General features: G+C 33.7%; 5 protein-coding genes across 19 annotated transcripts in view; 2 read left to right on the top strand and 3 right to left on the bottom strand.

The window, feature by feature from the left end:
• The window catches only part of LOC116348799, a 62089-nt gene extending 58146 nt beyond the window's left edge, over window positions 1–3943 (top strand). For 11 of the 12 annotated variants that reach the window (XM_031779917.1, XM_031779925.1, XM_031779920.1 and 8 more), the window contains 2 exons: window positions 598–720; window positions 787–3943. In XM_031779917.1, coding sequence (XP_031635777.1) covers window positions 598–720; window positions 787–1542 — 879 coding nt within the window. In that variant the 3' untranslated portion in view covers window positions 1543–3943. The remainder of the gene's footprint in view (window positions 1–597; window positions 721–786) is intronic. The other variant, XM_031779929.1, reaches the window with a different exon arrangement.
• A 2954-nt stretch (window positions 3944–6897) lies between these two features.
• LOC116348866 (phospholipase A1-like) lies at window positions 6898–8720 on the bottom strand. Of its 2 annotated transcripts, XM_031780045.1 has the most exons (9): window positions 8570–8720; window positions 8170–8492; window positions 7947–8104; window positions 7847–7860; window positions 7710–7780; window positions 7561–7653; window positions 7439–7478; window positions 7211–7373; window positions 6898–7140 (listed from the first exon to the last, which is right to left on the bottom strand). In XM_031780045.1, exons 1-9 carry the CDS (start codon window positions 8619–8621, stop codon window positions 7059–7061), a joined length of 996 nt encoding a protein of 331 aa, XP_031635905.1. In that variant the 5' UTR covers window positions 8622–8720; the 3' UTR covers window positions 6898–7058. The 2 variants fall into 2 exon arrangements, with proteins under 2 accessions (XP_031635905.1, XP_031635906.1); XM_031780046.1 differs by lacking the exon at window positions 7439–7478 and having other exon boundaries at window positions 7027–7140.
• A 1584-nt stretch (window positions 8721–10304) lies between these two features.
• Window positions 10305–13458, top strand: LOC116348935. The gene is made up of 6 exons (XM_031780159.1): window positions 10305–10701; window positions 10800–10891; window positions 10997–11395; window positions 11480–12312; window positions 12382–13264; window positions 13328–13458. The coding sequence occupies exons 3-6, from the start codon at window positions 11014–11016 to the stop codon at window positions 13456–13458; spliced, it is 2229 nt and encodes a 742-aa protein (XP_031636019.1). The 5' UTR covers window positions 10305–10701; window positions 10800–10891; window positions 10997–11013.
• A 1215-nt stretch (window positions 13459–14673) lies between these two features.
• LOC116348864 (lipase member H-A-like) lies at window positions 14674–21195 on the bottom strand. 3 transcript variants are annotated; one of them, XM_031780042.1, is made up of 9 exons: window positions 20958–21195; window positions 18057–18429; window positions 16369–16435; window positions 16031–16280; window positions 15689–15954; window positions 15559–15628; window positions 15441–15498; window positions 15216–15378; window positions 14674–15143 (listed from the first exon to the last, which is right to left on the bottom strand). In XM_031780042.1, exons 2-9 carry the CDS (start codon window positions 18082–18084, stop codon window positions 15002–15004), a joined length of 1044 nt encoding a protein of 347 aa, XP_031635902.1. In that variant the 5' UTR covers window positions 18085–18429; window positions 20958–21195; the 3' UTR covers window positions 14674–15001. The 3 variants fall into 3 exon arrangements, with proteins under 3 accessions (XP_031635902.1, XP_031635901.1, XP_031635903.1); XM_031780041.1 differs by lacking the exon at window positions 20958–21195 and adding an exon at window positions 18699–19092; XM_031780043.1 differs by lacking the exon at window positions 20958–21195 and adding an exon at window positions 18699–18899 and having other exon boundaries at window positions 15456–15498.
• Window positions 21196–25338: 4143 nt separating this feature from the next.
• LOC116348831 (laminin subunit gamma-1-like) lies at window positions 25339–27521 on the bottom strand. Its single transcript, XM_031779984.1, has 7 exons — window positions 27442–27521; window positions 27040–27376; window positions 26868–26936; window positions 26590–26781; window positions 26307–26520; window positions 26028–26203; window positions 25339–25949 (listed from the first exon to the last, which is right to left on the bottom strand). The coding sequence occupies exons 1-7, from the start codon at window positions 27448–27450 to the stop codon at window positions 25567–25569; spliced, it is 1380 nt and encodes a 459-aa protein (XP_031635844.1). The 5' UTR covers window positions 27451–27521; the 3' UTR covers window positions 25339–25566.
• Between the last annotated feature and the right edge of the window lie 65 nt (window positions 27522–27586).

Consider the following 27586-nt stretch of genomic DNA (forward strand, 5'->3'; position numbering starts at 1 on the left):
ACCTATTTGAACCCTCAAAAATCGATAATTTTTTTGATCCGAATCATATTCGTATTTTGATTGGACCTTACTATGGGAGTTTTCTTCAGTTTATTTTTAAACGATTTTTTGTTTTTGGAAAATAATTGGCTGGACTCATTTTACAAATTTACACAAAAAAACCGTAAATGATCTCTTGGCATGTGTTAATCGTTTCTTCTGAGTTTTTCTTTTCTTTTGTCAAAACTTTTTACAATATCGGTTGCAAATTGCATGTAATATTCCTCACAATTTACCCCTAGTTTGCACTAGTTTGATAACTATACAAATGTCACGCATTGTAGAAACAATTTTCGCTCAAAATTAGATATTAACAACATTTTGCATGACTAAATGCATACAACTATTATTAACTTTTATTTCCTTTCATTTAACTATACAATATCAATTTATAGAAACAAATTGAAGCAAACACATTTGTATTTTGAAATGAATCACTATTTGAACAGTTACATTTGTATTTGCAATGAAAATGCATAAATGCATTTTTTTTGTCCTAAATGTAAACAAAAACGACGAATAAATTTATAAAATCTAACTGTGTTATTTAATTGATAGCCAAGCACAATCCAACGGATGGGGTCGGTCCCTCTCAGCGCAGGAATCGCTCCAGAAAACGCACTCGATGCCCTGCTAGACGAATTGCAAACATTTTCAAAGCCATCGGTTGGAATGAATGAGGTGCGCTTTTAAAACTCTATAAATTAAATTTCAGAATCATCATAATCTCGTTCAATTTCGTTGTAGTCGCGTCCTGACGATTCAACTTCTACCGATGACAGTTCTCAAAATTTGGCACAACCAATTAACAACACAGTGACAACACAAATATCACAAGCAACAATTTATTCAACCAACGAACTAGCACCGCCAAACAATAATACATCAAGTTTACGTCGATTACATTCGTATCCAAGCGGATCTGACACCGATACCAGTCCACCGCAGCAAAAACTACGTTCGGTTCCGGGTAAACCTCCGGTGCCCGAACGAAATGCCGAACTAATGTCAAAAGTCATAAACAAACGGGCACCACCCCCGCCACCCCCACGAACAAGTAGTAGCCGCAGCCCATTGGCCAGTCCAACTAGTCCAAGTGTTGCATACAATATGCCAATCGTTTGCGAAAATGATCAAAACAATGGCAACGGCGATGGTGGCAATTCAAGTGGAAACGAATCGTCGAATTCACAAGAGCGACAAGCAGCCCTGGAATATCGCCATCAAGAATTGTTGAAAAAACAAAAGCAATTACAAGAACAATATGCACGATTACAGCAAATAAATAAAAGTGGTCCGATACCAACAAATGATCCGTTGAAAAAGACTGGCAGCGAATCGAATTTGCCACAGAAAATGGGCTTGAATATGGCTGTAAGCGGTTCAATGAAGAACCTTAATGTTGATGTTACCATTGTTGAGGCCGAGAAAAACGATAGAAATCAACAGCAACAGGCAGCTCAAACAACAACCAAGCAAGTTTATGAAACCGACATCCTATAGCGCCAAACCAAACAATGGAACGAAACTGAAATCGACCATTTTTAAATCGCTTAAATTCGTTTCATTTTTGCTTTTTTCAAAATAGTGAAACGCCAACAATGGACGGATCGAGCCGTCAATAGAATTTTTGACACATTTTAAAAGAAAAAAAAAACATTTAAACTTTTTCCCTCATTTTTGTATAATCGTGATAATTTTTATGGAGACACAAAATCCATATTTTGATGCATGTTCTTGAAACTAAGTCACCAACATTAGCATATAACATAGGAGGAGAAAAAAACACCCTTGCCAAAAATAAAAAAAAAACAAACCTGTGAACCAATTATGAGAACTTTTTTTTTTGAAATTTACCTATTTAAAATTTAAAAATCAATTTATATCATATTAACTAGAACTACACATCATTACAAATGAATGTAACCACGTAGTGCCAATTCAATCAATTTAACAAAAAAAGTATTTATTCATGCATGACAATATCATGCGGAAACCGTGCATTTGACATTATTCAACACAATCCTATTCACTATATGTACTGAATGTAATGAATAACATTTTCGGAAAGTATTTTGCATTAATTCAAAAACTCAGCCAATGTCGGCAATCACATTTTTGCACATTCATTTGACGTTTTTTTTATCATTGTAAACGCATCGAAATCGGATTTTCAAGTTTCATTGATGCTCGTTTAAATACAGCACGGTCACCATATTGAAGAAAAAAATGTGCAAAAAAATCAATTGAATTTAGTAATCCCAAAGATATGGTGTAATCAAAAAGAGATAGTAAACTATGAATGGCAAATAACTTGTTGTCATAAAATGAAAGGAAGTGCATGCTTGCATAATACTATCAGAATGCTTTGAAATCGAAATTCAAGTGAGAACTAACACCACTTTTAGCCAATTTTTATTCACAAAGAGAAATAATCTTGATAGAAAATAATAATCAATCATAATTCAAATTCAATAGAACGAAACTTAACCGAATGTAAACAATAGAGGGGAATTTAGAACAATTCATATGATATTTATGATGGAGAAAATGGCGAGACAAAAATATATAATGAAAACTCATTTCATAGCTCATATTTGAATATGATATTGACATTGCAATGCTATTTTATTGTAGAGATATTAATAATTTAGTGTAGTTCATGGTAAAATCCTTATCTTTATACTACAATACGAAAAAAACAAACCAACCGCAACCGCATCAACAACAATTTAAACCGATGTCATCTTTGGCTGCCGACTATTTTGCCAAATTTATTAACGAATATTTTAAACTTTCTCAAAAGAACACCATTATCCGGTCGAATCATAATTCATAAAGTATATAATAACAAACAGAACCACATGTAATGCACACGATCACGATTTATCACTTACAGTTTTAAATTTTATTCATCATATTCACCTTCATTTATTGATAGATCGGCCTGCTCAGAAATCAATAACCATTTCATACACCTTTTTACTACCAAAATACTGACGATAGCAAAAAAAATCGTTCTCTTTGTGGAAAATGTGCAATAAAATGTTTATTCATTTGAATTTTGAGCAGTCTCTTATGTGTCATCCCAAATGTTCGAAAAAAAAAACATCGTTCTTGTTGTACCGTACTTCGTAACACATTTATGTATAATATATTCAAAGCACAGAAATTTTTCACCCGAAATAAATTTGTCATTCATTGACCTCCAAAAGATTTGCGCATGTCTCGGTGCATCAAGTCACATTATATTGGTGAATATACGCCTATCGTTTGAATTTTATTGGGTATGTTATTAAATATGTTGAATTATAAAATATATTTTCACAGTGATCATTTTCGGTCGTCGACCATTTATTTCGGAAGCACGATTAATATTGTAATAAATCATTTACTTGAATGAAAACTTGATAAATTCTCAATACATGATTCTTTGATAAAGTGTAAAAATTCATTTTAGTTGCTTTTGGCACCGAATACAAAAATCATCACTAATATTTATTTATTTCAAAGTTATCGAACCAAAATATCTTTAAATTATTTAAAATCGACATATTTTAAGCCATGACAAACTAACATTATGTATTGAAAACGTTGAAGACAAACAATTATTTCTCATTATCATGTTGCGTTTATTACGAATTGAAGTCTCATGAAATTATTGCAATAAGATCACATAAAATTATTGATTGTAATCTATTAATCGTTAGAAATGGCAAGAATAAAAGAAAAAGTAAATTGTTCAGTCGCAAATTTCATTTTCAACAACTTATCATGGAAAAATGATGAATTAACTGCCGATAACGAAATGGTTTATCTGTTTCCTGTGTGTAGTCAAATTCAAGTCAGTTCAATTGAATCAGAAATGGAAAATAAAGTATGAAACCATGACAAATTACCATAAGCATGTTTCTTTTATTATCAAGACTAATTGTCGTTGGAGCATTTTCTGCTTTTTAAAATGGTAAGTCTTTTTTCACAACATTTATGCGATTCTCGTGTTAGAGTTCATTGGTAAGTAGATCATTGGCAACATTAAATCTTTCCATATGTATATATGCGCAGTTTTTATCAATAATAAAAGGATTTTATGTACCAAATTAGGGTCCACATCCAAGCATACGATGGGGGACATAAAACCCTTTTATTTTGAATATTCACGTTAAATTCTATAAACACGTATAGGTCCCAATAATGTTCGTGACACAACACAAAACGGGACATGGTTCTTAATACATTTACCATTCAGCCCAGAGATCAGTGAACAGCCCTTGAGGTAATAAAGTTATCATATTAAAATCAGTTTTGTGCTGTTTTCTGTTTTTTTTTTTATTAACGGTTGCATCCGTCCATTATTAGGCCAAAAGTCAACTGTTCCTGTCGAAATTGATTGACCATATCCTCCTACAGCATCGGAATGTATTATATCCTATAAATGCAAATTGTTATTGATCCATGTACGATATGTCCTGAGACTTTGTATAATAGTTTCCAGTCGCTGCAGCTAACCAATCGAGGACAATTAAATTGTGTTCTTTGCGTGCATTATAAGCGTTGACTATTATGCGCACTGTACTGTTTACTACACTCGTTTTACTGATGTCATACACTGGATGTTGCATAATTGCTTCAAATTCGTTCAAATTGTAAACTCGATTGTTCAAGTAGGTAGGTCTATAGAAGAAAATTAGTTTTATTTGGTTAGGAGAATATATGGAATCACCGTTGCTAATGAAACAAACCACAACTGTAATTAAATAACAGAGAAAACTACTTTTATTAATGAAATTTTCCGATTATTTTGCACGCTTTTTTATACCCAGTATAAGTTGCAACCACCAAATTCCCAACATATTCTGTTTAAAATGAAGTAATGATAAGCTGAAAAAAAAAAACACACAACAAAATCAAAGTGGTTAAGACACTTCGGGTATGGAGCTGACAGTCGGGGAAAAGTTAATAAGACTGCTTTTTTTCGAAGCAAATTCAGTGGAGCAACTGTTATAATAAACAGTGAATAAATATCCAATTCTTAAATATATATTGATATCATAAATTGTCATAAATAAGTTGAGCGTTGCTAAACAAACAAAACACAAAAGGAACAATTTCAATCTATAGGAAATATAAGATTTTTGGTAAATTATTTGATATCAGCAGATAATCATATGGTTTTCAATGATTTTGATCGTGAGACTTTTTATTCTCGACTTTCTTGAGCACAACAGGCTATGACTTGATTACAGATCATAAATCGTTAGAAATTTGAGTTGTTTATCTAAAGATTTCTTAAGAAACAAAACTAAAGCATTTGTTTCAATGAACTACGTGATGCGATGCACGTATGGAAAGGAGAAAAAAATGTGAGGAAATATAAACGGTGACGCACTATTTCGTTTTACTTTGTGGGTTCATTTTGGAAATGTTTTTAATAATAAACTCTATTGGTTTAAGTTCGGACGTAGTTGATTTCATTAAGCTTAAGAATAGTATGATATATATGGATTCGGCCATTTGGATGAAAAATTGTAGGAAAAGTCGGCATTCGAGTCTCATTGTAAGCAACCCATGACTTTGATCACACTTTTCTAAATGATAGATCTGAATGTTCTCTCTCTCCAACGTTATATAGCTTATTAGCCAATCAAACTTAACTGAAAGGTACTTCATAGGTCGCCATTTGAGCGCCAAATGATTGAAGACATTGGCAAAAATAATTTTTCTTTGTAATGTGAATAAAATCGCCGTCTATAAATTAGGAAGAATCATTGAAATATTCAAAATATCATTTTATTTATACCAACGTTTTTTCGTGAATTTATAACAATAATACTTTACCTTCAAACGCAATTATTTTGACTATGATTTGAAAAATCAGGTAAAAGTTCATTAAGAAACATTGCTATGCGCCATCTGTTGTATTTCGTGCACATTTTTTTCGGAGCGTGAGCTTTAATATGATTAAATTTTTAAACTTGTGGTTAATTCAGCTAAGCGTCTATCGTATTATTTAAACTGTTGCTTCTAATCTGGGACTTACTATTTCGTTTTTTTTTAATGAAAGTTTTTGGTTTCTATCATATATTTTGATTGTAATACAATTATGTCATTCATTTATATCAACAAAGTCAAATTACAAAGAAAATAAAATGTCCTAAATGAATGTTGTGGATCACAGTGCGGAAAAGTTCATCTTAAGGATGTAAGCAGACATTAGGCTCGAGCTATGCATATAGCGGCTGCTATTTTATAGGTGCTATTCATAGGCGCTATTTAATTCGTGTGCTGTGTGTAACACCGAGTAGGAATATCATAGCCTACTATTCTTTTGTACATTTGAATGTGAGTACGAGAGAGATGTAGAAAATAACGCACAATATGCATAAATGCAATAAAACGAGATCAATAGCGCCTATGAATAGCGGCTATGAAATAGCAGCCGCTATATCCATAGCTCAAACCTAATATCTGGATGTAAGATTACATATCTTTTACCGTAAATATTAATTCATGAGAAAACTGAATCTGATATAAGTTTTGCGATACCAATAATTTCTGATAAATTTTTCAATTCGTACCCAAAAACCTCCCAATACATATTTTTGAGTGTTTAAGAATACATTAAATATCACTTTTGGAAGAAAAATTGAATTTTTCCCATGGATGGCCATGGGCATCACACCAGACATGACACTTCACTGTATCAACCAAAGTCGCTCAAAATCTAATGGTTTCTATTCCTCGGCACCTTCAATCATCCTGTGAAGTCAGATTTTGAATTACTTTTCTTGTTTGAAAGTTATCGTGTTAACAATTTTTTAACGCACATACAGTGACAAAATACAAATGTGAACACTTTTGAATGTATTTGATGACCAACAAAAGGTTTAATTTTCCATCAAAGAAACTCGACGTATTATCTATAGTCTCAAGTGTGTTTCTTATTAATTAAACTACACATTTTGAAATAAAGAAACTAATTATATTCTGTGCGATATCATTTAACATCAGTTCGTAGGTCAATTCAAATATCGAAGTCCGTTTATGCCTCGTGAAAATGGTGGTTCACCGTTCGTTTGTAAATAATAATCTCCATAAGCGCTAAAATTAAAAATCAATTGAATAATTGAAAAAAGAAAACGTTTGAATTGCAACGAAAAGCATTGAATACTTGGTAGAACAATCAATTCCCATGTTCACGACATTTGAAGAATTTGTGTCGTCAACTTTAAAACGTGACCAGCTTTTTGCCGATACAGCATGAAATGTGGTTCCCTTTGGTAAGGCAACACTTTCAGCATAATATTTAACTGATCGTTGATGACTACACAAATCTAAAAATATTGGAAATGCAAGAAATATTATGAAATTTAACAATGCCAAGATTATTTTCATTTACCATTAACGCTAAGAGGAATGCCAAGCCTAAAGGGACAGCCCTTAACATAATAAAAAGCCAAATCAGTTTTTGAACTTTTCAACTTCCACCGTTTATGTTTGGTTCGGCGTATTATAACTTACCGGTTGCAAAGTCATTCCATCATTTGGCCAAAAGTCAATTGTACCGGTCGAAATGGGTTGGCCGTAGAGTCCAGCATCAGAGTGTATTATATCCTATGACCGGAAAAGGTTAAATTGAATTATGGTTCAATCAATTGGCAAAAACATACAACAAATTCAGCATCCGAATGACTTAGATGGTCCAATAGAATATTTGGAAAAAAAGGAGGATTGGCAGGATCTAAATGATTACAAAAACACTGTATTATGCATCAAGTTTGGTCTATTTCACGCTAACTGACCATACCTAAACCGGTTATTCTGAAAAAAGTTTAAAATTATATAAAGAATGATCAAATGATAATTTTCATTGTATCGACGTTAGATTTAATGTGATTTTTTGTAACCTTTTTAATTTTTGAAATTGATTCGATTTTAAAAACATCTTGCGACCCATCACTTCCGCAAGTTGAGCGCCAAGCGAATGACCAACAACATGAAACTTTTCTCTATCCAATCCTTTTTTAAATGCACTCAACACCACCGTTGCAAAAATGTTACCCAACTAAGCAAAAATGAAATTACACAAATAGATAAAAGAAATATCAAAAGATGCATCAGTTGAAATACCGTGACCGAATTTGGTACGGCTTGTATGAAATAGTCTCCAAATGCTGCATCAGACCAATCGAGGACAATTAGATTGTGTTCTTTGCGTGCATGATATGCGTTGACTATTAAATGCACGCTGTCGCTATCGGGTGACTCAAGATATCCATGTATATACAAAACGGTTGTTTGACTGGCGTTATACATTTCATGCTCAACAATTTCGTCCAATTTGTTGAAATCATAAATTCGATGGTCAAAGTAATTGGGTCCATAGAAGAAAATAAGTTTTGTTTGTTCAGTAGACAATCTCGCACCACAATTGCCAACAAAAAAAACCACAACTTTAATTGAATAACAGAAACAAAACTAATTTTATTATATCGATTAAGATTTTGAGATTATTTTGCACGCTTTTTACCCAGTATTAGTGGAAACCAACAAGTGACCCACATATTTTGTCCAAAATCCATTAAGCCAAGAGGAAAATAGCAAAAAAAAATAATATTGATAAGACACACAAATTTATTGCTTTCTCGGCGAAGTTTTAACGATACTGAATGCTTTTGGATTTCGAGTTGTTAGTCAGGGGATTAATTTGTTAGTAACTTACTTGAAATATTTGTATATATGTATCTATCTTTTTTCTGATGATATTTTTCGGTAAAGATAGATAGATATGAGGCGTATCTAAATTATTAATATAGCAGTTAGATAGATATTAGATTTTATCTATCTACGATATCTTTTATAGATATAGATAGATCAGTAGTGTGCGAGGAAAATTTTTCAGGGGGGGGTGATTTTCCAAAAACAAAAAATTCTCTAGCAAATTAGACAAATTTTCGTTTTTTTTTTTTTTTTTTTTTGGAAGTCACTTTTTGAGGCGAAAATCCCTAGCAAATCGAAAGAATTTTCTCCGCGAAAAACCTTAGCAAATCGGAAAAAAATCTCTCGGAGCCAAAAACCCTAGCAAATTGAAAGAATTTTCTTCAATTTTCTACATTGATGAGCTAAAAAAAAAAAAAAAAAAAGGGTCTTCACTTTTTGAATCAAAAACCCTAGCAATTTCGAATAAATTTCACGAAAAATAAATTCTCATCCAAATCACAGGGGGGGGTAAACCCCCCCCCACCCCCCCCCCTCCGCACACTACTGAGATAGATACGTATCTATGAAAAACCCTGTTAGTAAGATTGTTTTCTTTCGATGAAAACACGCAAATTTTTACATTTTACGTACAATATGCATAAATCTACGGATGAGAAACAAAGTAGCCTATAGGGAAATTTCGATTTTTATGTATCATTTATTTGTTTACAAGCATAGGCACCAGCCATTTTCTCTGTATATTTTTATTTCCAAAAAAATAATTTGTATTTTTGCGTGATCCTCACCTATATATGAATCGTTGCGGAGAAAAAGTAGCTCTTATTTTTCTCCAAATAATACTGCAACATGAAATTTTTTTCACACGGTTTATTTGTTGTAATACAACAAATAAACTATTCATAAAAAACTTTATGTTGCAGTATTATTTGGAGAAAAATAAGAGCTACTCTTTCGCCGCAACGATTCGAATATAGATAGATGCCTTTTAAATAGATAACATAGTCTTCCATGGTTCTCATCTATAGATATATCTATAAACACATCTCCCAACAAACAAAAATGTAATGTTTTTTTATTCATTTTAACGTTGAAAAATGTAATGTTTTGGCCCAGTTTAGTGGTAATTTTTGAAAGAAAATTGTATGCAAAAGAGTAATATATTTCAATAGAATATTTCCATTTGTTTTATTTACTGGTGTGAGACTTGATGTCGGAGTTGAAGTTTAAAGCATTTTTATAAACAATAATCGCATCGCATACATAAACATTTCTCTTTTCGATTGTGTTTACATAAAACGTTTCGACAGACTCCGTGTGATAGCTATGTGTGTTCGTTGATTAACAGTATGCTTCGTAAGCAATAACAGCATTTGATACAACGTATTGATTATTCATATGCATTTCTGTCTACATATACATTATGTATCACTCTGTGTATTCAGTCAGATTTTTCTTAATTTGCTTGTGTCAGCAAAATTCGAATTTCAACCGAAAATCACACATCTCTCTTTGTTTATAATTTGACATTTCTCGCCGACGTTCATTTTGATTGTTACTTCAAATGTGTACGGTGCATTGTGTTGATTAGTTTCAATCGTAACATTTCAGAAGGAGTTGTTTTGTAAATCAGAACACAATATATTCTGATGGTGAAATGAAAGTAACTAAATAAATCGTTTTCTTCGACAACACAAATAAAATCTCATTTTCATATCAAAACGTTTGAAAAACAGTTTCTGTTCATTTTCAAGATTGTGCTTCAAACCAAGAGTGCTGTTATGCTATTTTACAAATAATATTTTCATACGGTGATTTACATTTCGATTTTGATCATCGGCCATTTTTAATAAACGTTTACTTTTGTCGATTCAACAATAATTCCCTATAAATTCGGGTGCATTTTTGAGGTGATTCCACAGTTTAGTAAAGAATTTCACAGCAGTAAGCGTCTCTTTGACCGCTCTATATTTGTATATATATTTTTCAAATGAAAAAGTGTTTTAATTAAATTTATGCAATTATTTAATCTCTCTCGCTAGCCTTGTGTTCCAATTGTCGACCATTGCATCGTGAATACAACATTTTCGAACGCGCTTTTTGTCATTTTGCAGTGAATGTGACAGTGTTGTTGGTAAGTACTCAAAAACGAACCATTTTTCTTGATTTTTTTTTTGAAGTGATCAATGGACTGTGTGCCATGAATTTGACAATTTTTTCGTGTTTTTTTTCTGAACAGATTTAATTTTCATTACAATGAAGAGGAGACGTGCAAAAATAAATTCAGCCTTTAAGAAAAATACGGCAAAATTGAACGACAATGAAGAGTTGCGATCGATAAAACTGTCAGCGCCTTCGGTATTCAAGTCTGAATATTCGGAAGCGCTAACACAGCATTTTTTCCATAAATGCTACAATGGTACAGTAATATGCTACCTAGGTTCGACATTGTTTTTATATGTTGTCAACCTTGCAGCAGATAACGATGATCGGCAATATTTCATTGACAGTGATGGAAAAAATGTTATACGTGAGTGTTTCGCCGCCGTATCACGAGAAAATTTGGAAAATCCAAAACAACCGAAAATACCACGTGGATTCCTTGAAATGATTGCCGATGATCAATTTGAATGGCCAAGTAGGTACCAAATGGGCAACGCATTTGAATACTTGAATCAACAATATTTGACAAATGTTACGACAAATTTGACAACGCATTTAGATAATATATTGGAGAGCTTCTTGCAAATGATTCGCTATCAATTGAACGAAGACCCTAATCGGCTCATAAAATTTGATGGCATTGACATAAGAAATGCAAAGAACAATCTTATGTTCAATCAAGATTGTACCGGAGGCGATCAACACCGAACGAACAAAATGAATGAGTTGTATGAACAAGTCGCCGTACGCTGTTTACCATCATTTCGCGAATATTTGTCAATGATTGAATACATCGAGAAAAAGTGGTTTGAATCGTTGTGGTTTTTCATCTTCATTCAACGTGAAATAAGTATATTTTTGGAAGAGCATCACGATCTTGTGCAATTATGGCTACGACACCAACGCCATCCGCTTTTTTATTGCAAACCATCCAAGCCATTGCCACCAAAAATAAGAAATTTCACCGTCATACCGATATGTGACTCGAAGTTGAAACACATTAAATTCGATCAAGATGATTTGATGAGCCTGCTGGCCCAATGGAAAGTTGTGCCGAAGATATTTAACAATGATCATGGAGGGCATAATATGTATAGCCGTAACTATTACAAGGAGAACGAAGATGAAGCATGGGCCATTTTGTTCAACATGGACAAAATCAACGAGATCAAGAAACCGAACCAACAGTTTCATCATATGATAGTCTGCGATAGCGTTTCCGCGTCGGTATTGTACAGAACACCAAAGCCTGAGATCGAGAATACGGAGCTGCATCGACAAAGAATCAAGCAAAAACTCGAGAACAATGAGTATAAATACATCGTCGCAATTGATCCCGGTATGAAAACATACTTAGCCGGAATTCGTCGGAATATTGAAGATCGCACTGAGGTGAGTTTATATTTAAATAAAATGTTTTCTACAAAAATCAATGCTCATTTTTAAATTTTTTTGTTAAAGGAGAATTTCAAGATATCTTCGAAGTCATATCATTGGGGTGCCGGACAAAAAGTCAGAGACAAAATGGGAAAGCGTATGACTGCCAGATTCACGCAACGAGAGCAATTGGACCGTGAAAGCTATCCATCGATACCATCACCGCGAGGAATCCGATGGAGAAATTACGTCAGGCATCGATTAACCATGGTGAAAGATGCAGTGGCTGCATATGCTCGGCGACGTTATGCACGGCTTTCGTTTGACAAATACATCGGGTCACAAGGTGAGAAAGATTGGCTGGCGAAAGTAATAACAAAGAATGAGCCATCGCTTATAAACATCGGAGCAGTGGATATGGCACCCAATTCACCAATTGGCATAAAAAAGGGAAAACGATGCCCAGGTACACGGCATCTTCAATGCAGCATTAAAAAACTTGGCCATTCAGATGTACACAAAGTGAATGAAGATTTCACATCTCAACACTGTGCGAATTGCCAGAAGAAATTCCCGATTCAAACACAAAAATATCGATTCAAAGTGTGCCGTAACTGTACTCGCGATGCACCAATACCACAAGAAATAGAACCGTATATCTCACTACCACGGCTAATTGTGACGAAGAAGAGTCAACGACGCAAAAAGAAAGATAGCTGCGTGAAGAAATTGATCGCAAGAGGCATCATGGATCCAGCAAATCAACCAGCAGAATTTCAACCAGGGCGATTAGAGTCAAAGAAAATGTACTTTCTGAAAAACTGGCTACTAAACCCTGTGAATGCAATTCAAATGGGAGGCGACGCTGATAAATATCCGGAACAACAACAACAACAGCAACATCAAAAACGATTTTGCACCGTTTGGCATCGAGACATTGTTGCGGCTAGATGCATCATGTACAAAGGTAAACACTGTAATTTATTTGGTATATTTTCCAATAATTTAAATTGCCTCTTATTAATTACAGGTCTTTGTTACATATTCAATTTGGAAATGCACAACTCGTATGTCAGAGCACCAGCACCTCCAAGACCACCATTGCGTAGAAGACAACCAGCACGCAGAAGAGCCAATGCAAACGTTGTTCCAGATCAATGATTAAGCAGCGTCGAAATCAAAAAGAAAAAATATAATAACTCTGGTAGTTAGTAGCAAAGCTTGTATTTTGTGGCTTTGGTGATTGTGTATAGTACACATTGTCTAAATGTGTAATTGTACACAGTTCAGTACAGATTTATCTGTAGGTAAGTATTATTTTATCAAATGTTAAAAATGAATTTAATTTGGATGTGGCGCTCAGTTAAATAACATTCGAAAAAAATCCATTTTCGCCGATAGAAATATGGCTCTATAGATTTTAGCTAACTTTTTCTTTCTCCTTCTTTTTCTTCCACTGGTGACGTTGAAAATGACTGAAACTACACACAAATCCGGCCACAAAATTGACCGTCAACATATGCCCGATAATGGATGAATTTGCCCCAACAATTGTTTATTGGGTAAACTATATATAGTTAAAATAAGTTTGATTAATTTGAAAAAAAAAAAAATGAGTGTATTTGAATGATGACTGCAGTCTCAAAGATGAAAAATTAGTTTTCATCAAAATTTCGATAGACACAAACGAAATGTTGCATTGAACGGAACTTCTATTTATTTTGCATGCCAAACCCGTTATCAAACTTTTATCTGTATTTAACAACAGCCAATTTAAATTGTGCATAGGGATCTTAAACAAAACAGTTGACTGGTTTGCATATTCACACGGAAGATTGTTATTCATTATTACAAACAAACTGTGGTGAATTCCAAACTATTGTGAAATTCTTCTAGCTATTTATTCTCGTTTAAGAATGTTCTCTTGAACTTCTAGGTCATCCGGGTAAAAATACGATCAGTTTGCTGCCATGGACATCTGAAAATCAATTTAATTCAAATTTAGCAGATGAATATTTGTATGTTCAAAACAAAAGAGAATTGCGTCCGTTTTCGTACTACAGCAACGGAATATACGAATCATTTTAATGATTCAAACAATAACAGACGCTGCAGTAAGAATGTGCGTGATGTTGATGTGAAGCGATAATTGGAATTCATTAACTAATATTCTGTAAAATGAAATCTTTCAATTGGAATAATTTGAGCACACAATATGAAACGAACAATATTTGAGGCAATAAATTGCTATCATTTAAATGAGTTGATTTAAAGAAATCGCAAAGAGACAGTGATCACAAATCAATGCATCATCAAAGTCACGATGACCTTTGATATTTATTGAAATGAAATTCCTTAATAAATGAGACGCCTTACTTTGTTTTATACATATATGTATTGAAAATTTTATTAACAATATGAAAATAAGGTAACAGATCACTTGTGCGATCAAATGTAAAGTGTATATAAAAACGAGAAAAAAAGAGATTTTCTTTATTAAACAAGTAGTAAAATTTTTGTTTTAAAAAATAACATGACATTTTTTTTTTTGTTTTATGATTATATAAATTAGTGATTTCAAATCATTTCATTGTTCATAAATATACAGGCATTCCCAATCGATTCTGATTCCCATTCATTTATGTTCAAAAAAGGCAAATATCATTCCACACACACGATGATTTTGTGACGTAACTACATGCATTCAACTAGCTTTTTTTCGAATGGTCTTATCGCCTACGAATGTACGATTTATATCATATTTGACTTTCGTATAGTTTAATCCGTCTGCGCCTCTTGAAAACGGCCGTAAACCATTCGTTTGTAAGTAATAGTCGCCGCGAGCGCTACAGAAACATAGAAACAAAGGGATATTATTAGGAAATGTTGCTATGAAAAATCCATTGCATAACAATTACCTAGTTGAGCAATCATTGCCCATGTGTGTAACGCTGGACTCGTCGATGCGTCCCTTCTTAAAATCATCCCAACTTTTTGCTTTGGCTGCATGAAAAGCCGATTTCTCTGAAGATGCAACACTTTCGGCCCAAAACCACCAAGATCGCCGATGACTGCACAAATCTATACAACAAGAAAAAACGTAACTCATCAGTCAAACATTTATTTATAAGTAAACTACACACCATTTATTTTCTTACCAACATCTGACAATGTCAAAAGCATTCCTCGTTTCGGACAACCCTTCAATGAAATAATGAATTATTTTTCAATTCAATATAATTGATCAGCACGAATATTTACCGGTTGCAGTGTTTTTCCACTGTTTGGCCAGAAATCAGCATGTCCTGTACTGATTGGTATTCCATAAAGCCTACACATCAAATGAATTGAATTAAATTTAAATTTCGAGCCAAATCGTAGACGAACATACCATGCATCTGTGTGGATAATATCTACAAATTTTGCGTCATTTTTATTCACAGCCGGTGTGCCAAGCGATGGGTAAAATGTCGGAAATGCCGGATCAAGTGCTGATATGCGAGCGATTTGTGTTTCACCTCGTGATTTCTTAAACACACTGCGACCAATCACACCAGACATTTGTCCACCCAATGAATGCCCGACTATATGAAAGGTATCTACATTCAAACCTTCATCAAACCAATCCAATATTACTTCAGCCATCTTTGGTCCCAACTACACAGTCGAAATGACAACAGGTGTTCCATTCTATTAATACCCTTTCTCCGTAATCGCACTTAATTTAACATACCTGCTTAATATTCGGTACTGCATCAACGAAAAAGTTTCCATCAGCCAACACCGACCAATCCAATACCAAACAATTGTAATCGTCTCGCGTTAAATATGCATCGACTGTCACATGAATGCTTTGGTGTGATGGATCTTCGACATAGCCATGAATATATAAAACTGTCTTTTTGTTGTGATCAAATTTTGGATCGGCCATTATCGCATGAGATTCGTGCATTGGATATACGGTATGTTCATTGAATGTTTTACTGCACAAATATACACCAAAAATAATAGAAAATAGCATTGCATTCATGTTTATTTAAGTTTTAATTCAATGTAAACCTATTGACATACCCATGAAAAAACATGATGTTTACTTTATCCGTATGAGCTCGTGCCGACCGAATACCAAGCCATAATCCTGAAACGATCATACAAAAATAAAAATAAAATAATATTGATGATTTTAGAGACGAGAATATATATCGTAGTTCACAATTAAGTGTGTTCTTGAAATTAATTATTTAATCAGAACGCACACACACTTATGTGCAATATACTCATAATTTAATGGGACCTATTCGGTTCATTTTCTATAATTATCGTGCTATTCGATACTTATTGAAATAGAATAAAGCTCACCGTAGAATTAGTGGTTAGTTTGTCATTGCGATCGAAAAGAAATCGAAAACGATAGCAGAATTAAGACTTAGAATTGAAATACTTGTTTTACTCGAATTGAAGGGCACATTGTGCGACTGTCAGGGTCTTATCTTGCAATAAATTACATCATTTATCAGTCACTTAATTTAGCAGAAAAAAAGCGAAGAATTTTACATTCTATGCTCATTCGATTTTGGAATCTTTACAATTAAAATTGAAACAATTCGTCAATTATTATTGTTAAAAAGAATTTTCCAACAAATTTTCGACATCAAAAATGCATTTCGAGAGACAAAACGAACGAAAAAAATCTATAAATGCATCGCAATAAGGTCGAACGGTTTAGAAATATATTTGTACGTAAAAGAGCGCTATAAAACAAGTAGATTGCGATTGCGAAGCAAAGTGGCAAACAGTTTACATGATGGATATAGCGATGAAAAAACACGAAATCACCTGACAAAATCGAAAAGTTGTTTAGAATAAAATGGCATATGCATGCAACGAATTTTCACGGCATGCACACCAGCCACGTTCAACACTTGCGACGATTTCATTGCAGCACACGTACAATTATGATATACATATTCGTTTTGAATTTATATCCGGAGAAGTTGCGGCCAAAACCAATTTCGTGGAACCCATAACAGGTGGTAACTTGAATGTATGCTGTAAGATATGTGTGCAACAACTAAAATACACACCAAAACCATCAAATAAAATAATTATCGATTTTTTTGTGTTTGTGCTTCATTGCATAACTTTGTTTCTGTTTTTTTTTCATTTAATTTAAGCTATATGTTCTCTTAAAGTCGTTTTTATTGGTGGTTGCCCATTTTTTGTTGTGCCGTTGAACTATGTTCGCTTTGGCTGATGTTTGTGTTGATGCATGAAAAGAGAAGATTGAAAAAATAAACTTCATGTGAAATCCATAAAATGCGGTTTGTTGTGTGTGGCTGTCGTTTCAGGTAACTAGGCTATTCGTTTCGTATTACAATTTCTAATTGTAAAGCAAATATTTTATATCAACACTAAAAACAACTGATTCATCAACGGAAAAAAGATCACTTTTTTATTGCATCGATAGTTTAGCTGGGCTCTGGATTTGGAGTGTATTTGTTCATGTACTTTTCGATCTTGTTGACATTTCATTAAATTGATTTTATCTTGGTGAAACAAAGACAAATGTAAAAAATCACATTTTCATTAACGATAAAGCACAACACAAAGAATTCGCTTCTTGTTATCTGTTTATAGGTATGTGGATTTCGTCATTTGTATTGATTCACGTGCGCCCATTATTTCGGCGGCGAATTATGTTAATTTGTGTATTTTATACGTAAATGGTAGATAAGAGAAAGTGGCAAAACTTTACTCACGTCGCTTATTTTTCACTGATTTCAGCATTTTCGACAGTTTTTCTTTCTCTCTTTCTCGCTGTTTTTTATCTCTATGCCAAACCGCTTAGCCTGCTCTTTGTCTTTCTTCTTTGTTTGTTGATATAAATATGTTGTTGTGGTTGTTGTTGTGATTATAGTTGTTGTGTACTTGACGATGTGCTCTTCAAGATTTTAACTCAAGTTATGACCAAAAATTTGTTGGCGCGAATTTCCACCCAGAAAATAATTACAAAACACTCAGACACGTGTGACTTTTCAGACTTCAATGATGCACCTTTCCATATGATTATGTATATTCTCTTTTAAATACTCGATACAAAAGCCTCCGAGAAGTAGTTCATGTGATGTAATTCTATAGAGAGAAAATAAACCAGAATGAAAAAGAGAAAATCAGTACAAGGTTCACACTAGAATTGTTTACGTCTTCATTTTCTTTGCTTTCAATTATTTCATTTTTGTTAATTATTCCATTCTGTTGATGATTTGAAAAAAATCTTTCCATGAATTAATTCAATACGAAATAATCCGAAACGAAAATGATAAAAACAAAACAAAAAATAATCCAAAAAATCATGATATTAAATAAATCCGATAAAAAATCAACCATAAATATATACGCACACAGTTTAATGCACGAAAAATCAATTGTAGCCAGCAGCAATCGCGCGCGCGGTCAAAACAGACAACGTAACTTTTGTCTTTCACAACGGAGTGTCGTTCACTCAGTTGATGGCGTATGACTGATCGAATTCGTGGCAAACCAAGTGTTTTCAACTCCGAAAAAGGCTAAAATCAAACCAAACACTCTGCTCACACAATACACACAACACACCATCGGTTTTGCCCGTACATTATTTAGTATGTCGGCTCCGGTGCCATAAGCGAACGTCATATGTGTGTATATATTGTAAACGATATAATATGCTGACTTTCGATTGTGCCATTGAAATCGTGCATATCGCTCGCGCGAGCAATTACTACAAAGCTCTTCGCATCGTGAATCGCATATTTGTTCCGTTGTGTATGCATGAAAAGTGCCTTTGAAGTACATGTGTGAAATATAAATAAAAAAAAGAAGCAAAACAACGTCTAGAGCAGCAAAAATATAGCTATGAACAATATGCGAGAGAGAAAAACAAACCGCAACCGCGCTCAAATAAAATATACAAGTTTGAACTGAATTTTCTACTTATTCGCTCTACATCATTCTATTCTATTTGGGAATTATTTTTTTTTATATTCTCTTTGTCTATTCAACGCCATATTTCTCGGCCTTTCTATATTTGAATTTTTTTTTCCGATTCATTATTCTTGGTCGCAACTCTTTACACTAGCTTTGGTTGCTGTTGTTATCGTTAAATGATTTTTGTACCCATTAAAACAACGCAGCAAACATTCAATTGAACCAACCAATCGCTGGCTACTTCTCGCTACCTGTGCGTTTATATTTAATGTAACCACGTAATAGCCGCCGTATATTTGCACATTTGGACTTAGAAATTTCATGTCATCGTGCATTCTCATTGAGATTTTGTTTCATCACTCCAGAATTCTTCTGAAATTATTGCTATAATTCTTGAGTTTCAAGTATAACAAAACAAACAATTGAAAATTTTAAACAAAACAATTAAGCGCAAATCACAGCTTAAAAAATGTGATTCACTCAGCTATAACCAAAATAAAACAATTACGCTCAACAACAACACGTCATCAAATTCTTTAGTTTGATTTGAAAGTTTTGGTCGGTTATGTCAACACAATATCAACAAGAATCTTTTTAAAGTTTCTATTAATATATCGATACATGCCGATGCACCCGTAAACTGAACAGGCCATAGGGAGCGGCTAGTAAACCGGCTCTTTACGACTATTGGACTGGAGATTTTCCATCATTTTTTTTTTGCAATTAAACTTTTATGGTTGCATGCGAAAAAGTTGCTCAAGTTCGCCCGTGAACTTCTATTATTTGTTTAAACGTTGAATTCAAATACAATTTATGAATGCGCTCCAGTGGATTGCGTGGGACAAACAACGAACAAATTGTTTGATAATATCTACGGAAATCTATAGAAGCTAAAGAATATTTAAAGCACCGAATATGCACTCTAAATTTAAATCGTACGTATTGAAATCTAAATGCCAAAAACACTCATTTAAATTTAGACCGAAAATGGATACGCCAATAATCGATTGAAGTACACGGAAGGCGGAATTTCGATTAAATAGATAAATAAATGAGTGGCATCACAATTTGACGCGAGAATATTTGAAGCATTGTTGTTCTATCGAGTGAATGAGCGAAGTGGAGAGTGAGAGAGAAATCGTAATTATAATTTGCATGAGGAAAACAAGAAATATTCTATCTCGGCTCGTATACAAAATCGTCCGGTCACTGTTCAAAATAATTAAACAGCTTGGTCATTTTGCGCACGTCATCTTACATATCTAATAAACACGACCAACGTTCAATTCGCTCGCATGTTGGTTGTTTACTTTCAGTCGTATACACACAGGTAATGCGAGCCTACCACCGTGTGGACTTTATTCATTTTTTTGTTGCGTCAACAACACACGAGATGCATGAAGATTACATCGAAACTTGATCGGAATATGAATGCTGCAGGAAAACAATTTAAAAAAGGAATTTCAAAACGCGCACAAATGAATTGGACTAGTGATAAATGATTTGCCGAATTTGTGTTTGTGACTCACACAGTGGCTAGCCAAATACAAATTTTCTCTGGTTATTTTAATGTCACATCAATACAACGACTGTCTCATTCTTTTTTGGTACTCGACTCGTTTTTCAAAGACAACTCACGTGAATTCCAAAGGAATCAGGTTTTTTTTTGGCTAAATCATCATATAAACCTTTCTTACCGCATTCATAAAATTTGTTTTGGAAATTTGCTCTCAAGAATTTTTTGATGAAAAGATCGCATTTGTTTTTCCCAATTCACTTCACTGGCATAGTTTGTGATGTAATAAACAGAAATTCCTAAATATCACTATTAAAAAAAAATATCAACCACACAGTGTCTACGGAAGAGATTTTTTTTTTTGAAACATTAGATAATTGGTCAAAAAATAAAATCACACTAAATCATTTTTCACAATCGAATAATTACAAATAGTTTTATAAGTCGATTATTTAAAAAAAACTTAGAATTATATTCATTGAAACTCAACACAAAACACGTTGTGTCAATGTATCGAGTGCACATAGCTGTCAAGTTTCTTTTACGACTACCAACGAATGTTTATCATTTATACACACACCATACCATTTTTTTATTGCTATTTAGATATATTTTAGAGTCGATATTCAGGCGATCATAGCATATAGATACTATAAACAATAATCACCACTACATGCATCATGACGTACGTTGTGCACGCAACGAATATGTTCTGAGCTGTGGTGTGCCGCCGTCATTGGTTTTCGTAAGCCCGCTATTCTTGAATACAAATGAGTTTTAATTGAATTCATTTCGGAAAGACGTAAATAAATGATTTGTTCGTGTCTCTACATGAGTTTTGCTGTACACAGTCGATACTCAATTAATTACAATCAAATATGAAATTATATCAATTGGGTTTTTTTTCTCTTGGTTTTATTGAAAACTTAGTGTGTAAAACGCCCTTGTGTAGGCAACACGTAATTACTTCAATATATTTCTTTGATAATATCATATATGAATGTTGGATAAATGTTCAAGAGATGACAGTTAACGTCATAAACCATAATTGTATTGAATATTCTTCAATTTGTACACACAATTTTATATAGATATAATATTATAATATCCGATAAGAGTTCTTTAAATCGATTAATGGCATAGAACGACAACATTTTCTTTCGTTCAAATTGATTGTAGTATTTCTGATTTTATCTGATAAAAAAATGAATCTCGTAAAAATCAATTGAGCTATTGTATTTATAAAGGGCGACGGAGAAAAAACTCAAGCTGAATATATGAAAAATCTTCACAATTGGAAATTTATTTACGTCACACAATCACACTGCAATGTCTTCCAATGATAATTACTTCGTCTAAAATGTGCCGGTGATCACGTAAATAATTTAGATAACAGATTATGAATAATATTATATCATGTTGAAAAATGCTATATTGCCAAAAATGCTCATTTAACAAACAATTTCTAATCTATGTGAATTAAACTTAAGAAAAGATAAAATTCGTTTCAATGTCACCGTGAATTCAATTTTTTAGACAAATTTCTGGTTCCATTTAGATAAGAACATCCAAGAAATACTATAAATATACGAAAAATTTGATAACATGTCGCAATTTGATTCATTTCGTAAGTTTCAGTAGGTTCCAAATAATGCTAATTTTTTGCATTTTTCTTCTTGCCATTGGCATCAATAACGCGGCAGTAATATCCAATCAATCCGAAGCGATTGAAGCAGCAACTCAATCAACTGACGCCATTTCAAAACAAGGCACCATAATTAACTATGTAGCCAGTTTACTTTCAAAAGTAAACGATAACCAAGTGGGAGTTGATGATTTTATTGCTGATTTAAAATCATTATCGGAGAATGACGACAACACATTGGGTCCAGTTATTGTTAGAATCAGCGATTCGTTAAACAATCCAGTCGCAGAAAACGCCATTCCATCTGGTATTTTCAACATGGAAGCAAATGTAACGGACCTTATCAGTGCAATCGCTGAAAATTCTGGGTCAATTGGAATTGAAGGTTTTCTCGGTGCACTTTTAAAGTCTGATGAAAGCCTTTCGAATGATATTACTTCGGTGGCTGGTACTTTATTGAGCATTGTCGATGTCTTGGTTTCAAGTGATCACGAAGTGAATGTAGATGATTTTGTGGCTGAATTGAAATCTTCTGAAGGCGATGATGAAACCACAGTGGGTGTAGTACTTGAGATAGTCATTAAATTATTCAAAATTAATTTATCAAAGGAAGCTATTCCATCAGATATTGCTAAGACACCAGTGAAAAAATCGGATATTATAAACGCACTCAAAGAGAAAACCGGATCGATTGGTACCAAAGATATAGTCATCGCACTCGGAATTGCCAACGATCAACTGTTGAATCTTCTTGTTTCACTTCAAAACACCGGATTGAGCATTATCAACGACCTATTTTCAAATGCCAAAAATAGTTCGGTTTCTGTTTCCGCACTTAAAACAGCACTCACTGCACTGGACGATGATGCAACATTGGGTGAAATTCTCACTTCGATCGCAAACGTAACTGGATTTCCACTTGTTGGAAATATTCCTCCTCCCATCGCCAATATAAAGTACTTAAGCCACTCATTAAACTATTGGATGCACGCAGGGGAAAGATTCCAGTTGCACTAATTGCAAGTTTGATTGGATTTATTGTTCCGGCGCTATTGGTCATAACCGTTACACAGATTTTAAGCGGCGTTGTGGCAGTGATTGGAATTGGTGTTGGTGGTTTAGTGGGATTAGTAGGAGCTTTGCTTGGAGGGATAATTGGTGGTATCATTGATCTATTCACGGGATAGGCCAGATATTCACCACTTCAATGACCTGATGATAATCGTTTGTTGTGTATTAATCAGACAAGGAGTGTCATCACTATAACAATCACTTGAGCTCAAATATCTGGATGACAATTATTGATAATAAATAAATGGTCTGGTATTAATGAAAATAAAGCAGAATTTGATGTAAAGAAGCTACTGTGTTCTTATTATCTAAATCAGCGATTCCCGCTGGTGGTCCGCGAAGCTTTAAAAAATGGGCCGCGAGCATAATTTGAGTGCGAAAAGATTTTTTTTTTTCATGAATTAAACAGCTTTTTAAGTCATCCAAATAAACTCGGAAAAATTCATTAAAAAAATGTTAAGATAAAAAAATGTGTTATTATTTATTATACATTCGAAGTTTTTGGTGGGCCGTAGCAAGTGTTTTTTTTTTCCACGAATTGGGCCGCGAGTCTAACTGAGTTGGGAACCGCTGAATCCGAATAAAGCCATTTTAAAAGAGAAAAAATTAATACAAGCGAACTGATGAATCATACGAATCTGTATCCTCTAAATGAAGTTCATTATTTCCCTGATCATGACATACCGATGAAATAAAAGTAAAAATAATGAATTCGTATCTGTAGGCTAATGTGAAATGAACGGACATCTGTAGTATCCGCCCAATTCATTGACGGACAGTTTATGTAATTTCACTAAGCTGGAAAAATAAAACAGATCAGTTCATTGGGCGTTCTCTACATTTTGCTTTGATCTTGATTGACTTTATTTAAAAATTCTCTTTTATTCCTTATTTCTTCAGACAGAGACAAGAAATTCAGCAGACAGAGATTATAATATAAGAAGATGTTTGTGAATTTAAGCTTCAGTGGATGATTTTTTTAACATCCTTACAATGGAAACATCCGAAATTGTTATTTGGTTTTTGAAAGTGTTCAAATATAATGGCCTATGGCCACCAAACAGTTTTTCCATATCGTACACTATTTGGTCGATTGTCGTCATTTCATTCATTTTCATTTTACACTTGTTATTTAAGATATGTTCTGTGCTTTTTGCGAAATCCGTGCACGAAATGGTTGGAATTTTACTTATTTCAAGTGCTGTACTAACATACGTCCTCAGCAGAGGTCCGAGGGGTCCGATTACCCCCCCTGACGAAGTATTACCTCTTAAAAAATTTCAAAGAATTCTTTCAATTTGCTGGGGATTTTGGCCAAAAAAGTGAGGACCTTTTTTTTTGCTCTTCAGTTTTAGTATGTACGAATATATGTATTTTTTTCGCCTTAAATTTTGGAAAAGAAATGTATGTGTTTTGCCAATTCTGTCTTTCTGAAAGGGAAGTATGTTTTACACCAACAAAAATTTGTAAAAGGAAAGTATGTTTTTCGGCTGAATCAGTTGTTGATAAAGGAATGCATGTTTCGCACTAAATAAATTTTGCAGAAGGCTAGTAAGTGATTCTGAATCAGTTGTTAAAAAAGAGATGCATGTTATGACGATTTTTTCTGGAATTGGGCTTTGGTGGATCCTCCGGATGGACCAGTCTATGGTTTGACAATGTCATAGCCTATCCTGAGGGTCCACTTCCAGAACTAGGAGCGGTTCTGAACGATCCTGAGGATCCACTGCAGTCCACTTCCAGAACAAAGACACTTACGTTCTTTTATCCAAACGAAAACAATGAAACATGCATCTCTTTTCCAACAACTGATTCAGCCGAAATACATACTTTCTTTTTTAAAAAATTTGAACCATGAAAAAACTTACATTCCTTTATTGCGACAAAGTCGAATACACTTGCGTTCTTTTAGATCTCACCAATAGATATGTGTTTGTAGGTGTTTGATTTTCTAAATTGAAACTTCATTGACATGTTTTAAATTTGTTTGATTAAATATAATGCACATTACTATCAATAAATGTCATGTATATGATGTATGTATGTAACGTAAATGGGAAAATAAAGTCTCGTTTCATCCAACCAAACTCAGCAATGCATTACGATCGATTGTCACAGGACATTGTGGCCATCTGTAATCACCACTTGGACAGAATTGAGAGGGATAGTGTGCAAAATGGACATCTTCAATTTCACATCTCCAGGAAACTATGTTGAATGCAAATTTTTGTTGAACACATAAGCAATCTGGTCCAAGTCCAATGCTTGCGATCGGACACTCGCGACCGACAATACTCTTGCATGTAAACTCTTCGGGTACATAATAAAATCCAGGTTTCTCACATCTACATCTCGGATGCAATCCAATACTTTCACTTCCACATTCGACATAGCATTCATTTATATACGCGCTAAATACATGATTTTCCAACTCACATTCACATTCTGGATAAATGCCTGGAAAATGAAATTTGATCTTGATTTTTCCGGTATTTCACGTTTTATATTGTAATATATACCAAAAAAAATACAAACCCGTCGAATTTATTGGACATTCGATGCATTTTCTATAGCTCTTTGCAAACAGCCCGTTGTTACACTCACAATTTGGATACGTTCCGTTTGAATTTACTGGACATTGCAAACATTCATTCGCTTCTTTATCATACTGATTTGGTTCATTGCACATACAAGATGGATGGGTACCGGTGCTAGAATGATATTTGAATTGAAATCCATTAATTGCAACCTTAAATGCAAATCTTTACAAATCATGAAAAAACATAAAAATAAAGCTTGAAAATTAAAATGAACCTATTTGATGGACATTCATTGCACGTATTATTTTCTTTATCATACGTTTGAGTGCCGCCACAAGAACAATTTCCGTACTGTCCCATTGCGCCCCATGGACAATTTTCACAATAGTATCCATTAAATAATCCGCCATTTGAACATTGACAATTTGGAAATATACCCTCACTTCCGTACGGGCATTGTTCGCAAAAATTAGCATACATGTTATATTCTGTTGCAAAGAAAGTGAAAATTCAATTGAATTCAATATTACAGTCGTATGTGTCCTTGATTTATTAACCTGCACCATTGTTGCAAACACACTTCGGAATTTTTCCGGAGCTTCCATCAACGCAAAATTCGCATATATTTCGAAGTTCATTAAAGGTTGCATTTTTATGTATGCATGAACAGTTTGGGTATATTCCAATGGAATCTTCAATGGGGCATTTCATGCATTCGTTTCGATAACTATCATACGTGCCAGTCTTACCTAAGAGTTGATCAGAAGAAAAGAATGGATCAGGAATGGTAGAGTAATGGAATAGTAATTTTTAAGTAAGTATGCCTTGGTCTTACCACAGTCGCAATCAGGATAGAGTTGGCCTTTTTCACTATCTGCTGGACATGTTAGACATTTGAATGTACCTGCGATTGAAATAAATCATCAGTTCCGTTTGATAATAACATAAACAGAATGTCAAAAAATGAAAATATCTCAATCTTAATTAAGAATATTTAAGTAACTCACTCTTATCGAATATCGCAAATTTTTCATCACATTTGCAAGTGGGCCAATGACCGGTACTATGTTCCGGACAAACTCGAAAGCAATCATTTATATAGGCACTGTAGGCAAAATTCGGTTGAGTGCAAATGCAATTGGGATAAGATGATTCAGCGGTGCTGGCGGTAGGACAATTTGGATTTGGACAAGTATTTGTCATATTATCGTAATTAGATCCATATCGGCAAACGCAATTTGGTGGATATCCTTCACTTATTGTTGGACACTCCCAAAATTCATCACATGATCCAACCACAAACAATAAACACAATACACAAACGGTCACCAAATCAGTTTTATTCTAGAAACGAAGAGTGTCATTTACTTTTGATATTTACTATTGGATTATTTTTAAAATATATTTACCATTTCCATTAAAACAAACCAATCTTTGTTACATTGACAATCGACTGAATAGGCGACAATCAAGTCTCAGCGAAAGAGACATCAAAATGTATAATCGCATGCAAGATACGTGAACACATCTAAATATGAAGTACAAATAAAACCG

Source organism: Contarinia nasturtii, unplaced genomic scaffold, assembly GCF_009176525.2.
Source record: "Contarinia nasturtii isolate CC-2019 unplaced genomic scaffold, AAFC_CNas_1.1 Cnas_scaffold_2678, whole genome shotgun sequence".
Classification (NCBI taxonomy): Eukaryota; Metazoa; Arthropoda; class Insecta; order Diptera; family Cecidomyiidae; genus Contarinia; species Contarinia nasturtii.